We start from the raw sequence: 7,501 nt of genomic DNA on the forward strand, positions 1-7,501 counted from the left end.
CGCGCCTGTCCCGCCCTTTGCCCAGCGGGGCACCCAGCCCTGCAGCCAGTGTCCTGCCCCTCGCGCTGCCCATCCCCCCCCCAGGCTTGGGAAACAGCTACAGCGATCGCAAAGGCGACCTAAGGGGGGCTTAATTCCTACACTTTGCTAATAGATAACTTGCTGCAGAAGTGACATTTTCATTTGTGTGGGAAAGAAATGTCTTTAGTATTTAAGATTCCGTATCTTTTCTTGGCCAAAAATATCAACAGCTTCTATTCCCTCTAATGGCTGGTACTAAGGTATTTTGGACAGGTGCTTTTGCTTTTTGTTTGTTTGCTTGTTTTGGTGGTCTGTCTTGAGATGTGTATATTTAGCGTTAATACAGTATTGTAGTATTTTAGATCATTAAGGGACACGATATCTTCCTGTAAAATAGTAAGCTTTGTATAAGCCCTTTACAGACTGGCATGATCAGGTTTTGGCCAAGGGGTAACAGCACTAGCAACATGTTTGTGAAGTGGTGCATCCTAAGTGTCTGATGGCAGTCGCACCTTTCCCAGTGACATTTGTTAAAAGTGTAGTGGGGAAATTTAAAAGTATTAGTGTGCTTAGGCAGGAATATAAAATGCACAGACAAGAAGGACGGAACCCTGGAAAGTGACTTAGTTGCGGGTTGAGGGTGATAGGTGTTGGACAGCACTGGTCTTCACCTCTTAACATAGGGTGCCTGCAGACTGCTGGCTCCTCCATCCTCAGGTTTCAGATGTGCTGCTCTTACTTGGTATTGGCGTGAGTGGTATACAATGTATTTTTCAGCCTCCTCGGAGTCAAAGCCAAGAAAAGGACACTAAAAAGAAAAAAATGAAAGAAAATGGGCTTGACAGTGGGGTAAGTCATTGCTATGGAAATAATATAAAATACCATCTGTAATTTTAAATATGCATACAGAGAAGATCTTTGATAACACAATTATTATTTACTTATTACCTGGGACACAGCATATTTAAAACCTTGCAAGCCTTAGATATACCTTAACTTAGACAAAAGTTAGCCACACAGCTCTTAAAGTGTCTGGGGTCCATTTAGTTGAGGCAGCAAGGCTCTTCTTTTCTATTAAGAAAACGAACTCCTCTGTGTTTTAAGTATAAACCATTGAAACAACCAGAAAGTATTATTTGAGCATCGATATTAGGTAGGAACAAGGGAGTAGTATGTGGCCTCAAAGGGATAGGTGTGGCTCTTGTTGAGGAGTTCAGATAAATGCAGGAAAAACAAGGACAGAATGAAGTAAGCTGGTGTGGAGGACCTTTGTGTCTGCAGGGTCCACATTCACCGATTTAACCAGCTGTGGACTGAAAATGGGAAAACATTGCTTCTGTAATGAACATGTGCAGCCCTTTTGGGTTGTTATTCCCTAAATAACACAATATTACAACTATTTATGTGGTATTTAGAGCGTAGTATTTTAAGTAATCTGGTGATAATAAAGTATAAAGATTGCATAAATTAATTAGCAAATACGATGCCATTTTATTTATGGGATTTGACCATCCTCAGATTTTGGTGTCCACAGTCAGTAATCAAGTTCCTATGGATAACGACTGATACTGTATATAAATAAATGCTGTATTGTATGATTCTTCATGCACATGCTGGAAACAGGAGAGAAGGGTGATGCCCCTGGTGGTGGGAGTCAGAGGAGGTCAGCTTTGAGCTCAGTCCAGAGAGCTAGGAAGGAATTAGGTAAGTGGAGAGGAGTCTTCAGGAGAAAATAGAGTCTCCAAGGTCATGGCCTCATAGCCCACCTAGACAACACACCCAGAAGTATGTTTTACTAATCTCTTTGCAGCTCCCAAGCCAACCAAATGGATAATGAAGATTAACTAAAAAAATAAAATAATAATAATAAACCAGGGCCAGGGATTTAGCTCAGTAGTGCTGCTGCCTGACTTGCAAGCACAAGGTCCTGAGTTCGGCCCCCAGTACCAATAATTAATACATTAATTAATTAAATAAAATAAAAAGATTAACTATCACCTTCATCGATGTATGTATGCGAGAAGGCATTGAGGGGTGGAACTGATTTAGAGCTGAGTAGCTGGCGGTAAAGTGGGCTATGTGTGTGAACCTCATTGTATTCTAATGATTTTCAGGTGAAACAAGCAAATTTCATAAAGGAAAGATTGAAACTATTTGAAACATTGAAGAAAGATCATCAACACTTGCTTTCGATTTATGAAAAAAAGGAGAATACAAGCAAAGTGATCACAGTGAGAATGGCTGATGGAAAAACACTGGAAGGAGAAGTTTGGAAAACAACACCTTACCAAGTGGCTGCTGAAATTAGGTAAAACATACAAACACTACCACACGCGCGTGTGCACACACACACACACACACACACACACACTTATATACAGTTTGGATACAGCAGTAGTACGTAAGTAGTAGAGCCTGGTAGAATGTTTTCTTAGCCAAAATATTTTTTTCTTGTTCAGCTGAATAACTTAAATGTAATGAGTTTTTCCCTCTGTTTTCTAAAAAAAAAAAAAAGTCATTTAAATAATGGAATATCAGAATACAATATCTTCCACATTAAAAAGTTCAAAGTTTAAAGTTCTAGTAAAAATACATAATGGGTAAAAACAAACAACAAAACCAAACCAAACACATAATGGGAAAAAAGCAGTACTCCTTTACAGGCCACATTACCAGGCTGACTTTATTCATTGCGTCAGTCAGCTTTTATTGCTGAGACGTAAAGCCTGACGCCTGCAATTTAGAGGAGGCGGGGTTTATTTGGCTCATGGTTTCAGAGGTTTTGGTCCATGGCCTGCTGGCTCCAAGGCAGAAACATCATGGCGGAAGGGTGTGGTGAAGCAAAGCTGCTTAGTTCATGGTGGCCAGGAAGCAGAGCAGGGTGCAGCACTAGAGATGAAGGAGGCCAGGGACCAGATAGAGTCTCCAAGGTCAAGTCCACCTGGACACACCCAGAAGTATGCGTTACTAATCTCTGCAGCTCCCTGGACAACCAGTTTGATAATTAAGCTTAACAATCACATTCATCAATCAGGTATTTTTCATGAATTTTTATCGGTTTTTAATTATACATCAAAGATAAAAGTGTCACAGCTATTATCAATCCCAGAATAGTACTTTGACTTTTCTGGAAATTAGAAACACTTGTGAAGTCACAGTGTTTTCATTAATGTACATTTCTGTCATTAAATACAGTGACTCACATGGAAGCCCTAGCTCAGAACTCCATGTAAATAACTTAAAAAGCAGAGTATCTTAGCAGTTGAGGTTCTCAGGTTTCTTTGAAAAATATGCCCTGTATTTCTGTTTCATCCAGTGATACCATGTACTCTAAAGGTCTTCCCAACCTGTTTCCATGTTTTCTAGGAGGGATAATGTGGGAGGATAAAATGACTTTTGAAGTAGACATAAGTTTACATCTTCTCTCAGGGAGGCAGGCTGCCTGACAAGTGTGCTCACAAAGTATGGTTCTTAAAGATCAGTGGTTCTCTGAGTGTGCTTCCCAGGACCCCTGGAGAACCTGTTTAAAAAGCAAATTCTTGGACTCCATCTCAAACCTCTTGATTCAGTCAGCTATCTTCTTGTGAGCCCTCCAGGGGCTTCTGATGCAAGCTAAATTTTAAGAGCCACTGAATTAGGCCAAACTACTTCAGCAGAGATCCCTAAAGACAGTAGCTTGGATACGACAGACATTGGATTATCTCACACAATTGTCTAGAAGTGGCCAGTCGGGGCTGGTGGACATCTCTTGTCCATGCAGTTGTTTATGGACCCACCTTCTATCTTGGTGATCTGCCATCCCCTAGGTAGGACTTGTTCATATGTAAGAATGGAAGCCATTTTCCATCCATGGACCTGTCTGCAGGCGGGAAAGGAAAGCTGAAGAACAGTGATGTTTTGAGGTTGAGTTGTCAGAGTAGCATACTTCAGTTTCTACCTCTGTCCTCTTAGCTTACATTTAGTCGCACATCATACCTAGCTATAAGGGAGAATGGATATATCACTTCTACAGGCCAACATATGTCCTGCTGAAGCGTTCTTAAAAGTGGACAATGGGCAACCTGTCCTAATCCGCCCCTCCAACACCAGCTATCTGTGATTGCTATTTTTTTTAATATCTGACACTTACCCCTCCCAAGTGAGACAGTGTCTGGCACCAAACATTGCTCAAAGCTGGAGATTTCCAAGTGATGTGCAGAACACCCCAGGCCCGATCCCAACAACAGATAATCTCAGACAAGTCTGCTCGCATCACAGTGTATACAGCAGGTGCAAGATGATCACAATTAAAGTGTCTATTTGGGGAAGAGGAGAAACATGGTAGGCTGTGGTATACAGAAAGCACTGGATTCTACTCACAGAAATTGTGACGCTAACAGTTTGTGCTTGATTCAGTTCATCTGGTCACCTTATAGTCTCTGAAAGCAGCTTTCATGTTCATAGACAGCCCTCTCCCTGAGTTTGTCTTTTGGAAGCTCTAAATGTTTCCCACACCTGAAGTGTAGGAAGGTTTGTCCTCTTGAGGGCTGTACAGTATGCACAGCTCAATTCTTAGAGGTGTACTCCTGGAGGCTCCAGGTCCTTCTAAAGGTCAGATGGTCACAGCTATTTGTAGGAGGGCCTTGTGGTTTGATTGGCAATGTGATTCCCTCAGTTAATTGTAGTGGGCGGTGGTCTGTCAGTTGCTAATCAGTTCCACCTGGAAGTAATCCCCTGAACCCCTGTAGACACAGACCCCTCCCCTTTTGTTGCATGGCTCATTCCTTGTTCCCATGGACTGAGAACATATGAAACAGTGACTTGTGGGAGGGCAGCACCCTTCCTCTAATTCTTGCAGTTCTCTGGCCCCACTGTGTGTCCTTACAAATGGCCTTTGAGAAGGGCTGTCAGTGCCCAGCCCTCCTGCAGTGTGGAACGGAAGAGTGTCTTTCCAATAATGTACAGCTCCGTAGCTGGACCCTCATCAGCTTGAATTACAGACCCAGTGGGAGGAAACCTTCCTTGGCAGAGTCAGTCCGTCCCTCTCTGCTTGCGCCTGAGATCATTTGCAGCCGGGCTTACCCTGTTCTGGTGTTATCTTACTGAAAGCTGTGGGATTAGCCAGTGTACACCAGCAGCCTACCTTTCTGTATCTGCTTCCTCACGAGCTGCTGTAACACATGGTTTGTCGGCAAGTTTTTATAAAATATTTTGTAATGCCATTAAAAGGGTATTGGCTATCTGGCTATCTACATCTTAAGTGTTATTTTTTTTGCAACCTACTGTCCCTCCACTAAGCCAGTGCCACGTATTTTATTACTTGCAGGTTTTTATTGCTGTATTAGTTAAGGTATAAACTTAGATGCCGCAGCCAAGACACCACAAAAAAACTCAGTGGCTTAACTATTGTCAGCATCTGTTTCTCATAAAGCAGTCTGGAGGTGAGTGGTCCAGGTTAGCAGGGCGGCACTTCTGCACCTGGTCATTTGGGGCCCTAAATCCCTTCCATGTGGTGACTGGGTCTCTTCAGGGTTGCCTCTGTCTCTACAGTCCAGGAGTAACAGCACGTATGTGTTGTGCTCCACAGAAGATGGAGAGAGTGGAGAAGTGGCCTCCAGTGTCTCAAGGCTGAGGCATGGAGTCACTGTATTCCCTTCTGCTTATGTTCCTTGAGGCCTGTCCTGGTGACATGGCCACATCTAGCTGTGAGGAAGGCTCAGAAACTAATAGAGGAAGGCAAGAATGCATTCGAGGGACACTTACCAGTCATGACCAGCAAAATGAAAATTATACTACTGCAGTAATAATATCTAGCATTATGTTCTTAACATATATAATCATATTTAATCCTCATATACAAGTGTAAGGAGGATCTTATAATCCCCATTTTATAAATGAGAATACTGAGGCTTAGAGAAGCTGAGCAATTTGTCCAGTGTTTAAGTCTAGGCGTTATGCCAGAGTATAACCTCTTAGCCACCATGCTGTCCCACTGCTCAGGTTAATCACAGAAATGCCAATTAAAGCATTCCATTGTAGAGAGGGTCTAGTTTCATAGCACTTACAACTGAGAGCAGAGACAGGGTACTTCTGCACCTTAGCTACTAAGAGAATTTGGCAAAATAATTCTAATATAGAACATTAAAAATTCATGTCCCTTGATGCAGTAGTTTTACATCAAGAATTTTTCTTGAGAAAATAATTGGATACTTACTAAGATGTTTGTTCAAGAATATTCATTGCAACATTGTAATTGTCTAAAACAACAACAACAAAATCCACAAGAAACCAAAATGCCCAGCAAGTCTTGGTTCCCTTGCAACAATTAAGTCATATTGTAGAAGTCTATGACTAAGGAAAATACTGTGATTTAAGGAAATAGAATACAAAATGTAGAATGATGGTATTGTTTGTTATATTGGTGTGTATATCAGATGGTGCAGAAAGGTACAGAACAGAACCTTAGCAGAAATTTCTGGGTGGTAGGATTGTGGGTGATTCTTTTTTTCTTTGTGATTATCTGTACTTACAGGTTTCTTTTTTAATTAATAATTTCCAAACAATATATGTTCCTTAAAAGATACACTGAAAACAGAAAAAGATTAATACATTAATAGAAAATAGCCAAAGGAAGTGGAAAGTTCATCAAAATTAGAATTATTCATCAAAGAAACCAAAACAATAATTTTCAGCATCACACTGACAAAGATTTAAAAAATCTTCCATGGTGCATAGAAGTGCACTTACGTGGTGTTTGTCAGAAATCAAACCGCCTGCCTCGGAAGTGCAAGGGCCCGAGTTCCATCCTCGGTACCAAAAAAAAAAAAAAAGTCATTTGTGCCTAGGTGTGCAGAAGTGGAGGCTTTGTTACTGAGTATGCCTCTTCTAGACTGCTGTAGAAGCCTGCCTGATGGCATGGCAGTGGAAAAGGAGGCCCTAAAATTATGGTGGCAGTCAGGGCTCTTAAAAAGAGGAGGGACTGGTGCAGAAAAAAGTCTGTGTAGTCATATACCAAAATGTTCTGAGTAGTTAGTCTGGGTGATGAAATTTATGTGTGGTTTTAATTTTATTTGTTGTGCTTTATTTTCCAAGATTTGTGTAGTAAACATATTTTAGCTGTGAAGTAATTGCTACAAGATAAAACTGTCCTGTTTGCTTACATTTTAAGTAGACATTCCATCCATTTTGAAGAAAAAAATTCCCAGAAATTGTTTGAATCTTTCCTTCTAATAAGGAGTCATTGTAGCATGTGAGAGGTTAACTCGCAGGTGGCTTTTCTCTTACTAGTCAGGAGCTGGCCGAAAACACAGTAGTAGCCAAAGTGAATGGGGAATTGTGGGACCTGGACCGCCCAATGGAAGGGGATTCCACTCTCGAGCTGCTCATGTTTGACAGTGAGGAGGCTCAAGCTGTAAGTATTTAAAAACCAGCCATCTCAGCTTTGGGTAGTTAGAGTAAACCGTGTTTGGAAAAAACCACATGGCAAAGTCAAGAATGGAGA

General features: G+C 41.4%; 1 protein-coding gene across 1 annotated transcript in view; it reads left to right on the plus strand.

Annotated features, from left to right (window-relative positions):
• The first annotated feature begins 32 nt into the window (after positions 1 to 32).
• The window catches only part of Tars3 (threonyl-tRNA synthetase 3), a 54,154-nt gene continuing 46,685 nt past the window's right edge, over positions 33 to 7,501 (plus strand). The window contains exons 1-3 of the mRNA XM_033761063.1: positions 33 to 870; positions 2,136 to 2,329; positions 7,288 to 7,411. Coding sequence (XP_033616954.1) covers positions 844 to 870; positions 2,136 to 2,329; positions 7,288 to 7,411 — 345 coding nt within the window. The 5' untranslated portion in view covers positions 33 to 843. The remainder of the gene's footprint in view (positions 871 to 2,135; positions 2,330 to 7,287; positions 7,412 to 7,501) is intronic.

The sequence above is a fragment of the Fukomys damarensis genome, unplaced genomic scaffold (assembly GCF_012274545.1).
Source record: "Fukomys damarensis isolate Sample0158 unplaced genomic scaffold, DMR_v1.0_HiC HiC_scaffold_7, whole genome shotgun sequence".
NCBI classification, from domain to species: Eukaryota; Metazoa; Chordata; class Mammalia; order Rodentia; family Bathyergidae; genus Fukomys; species Fukomys damarensis.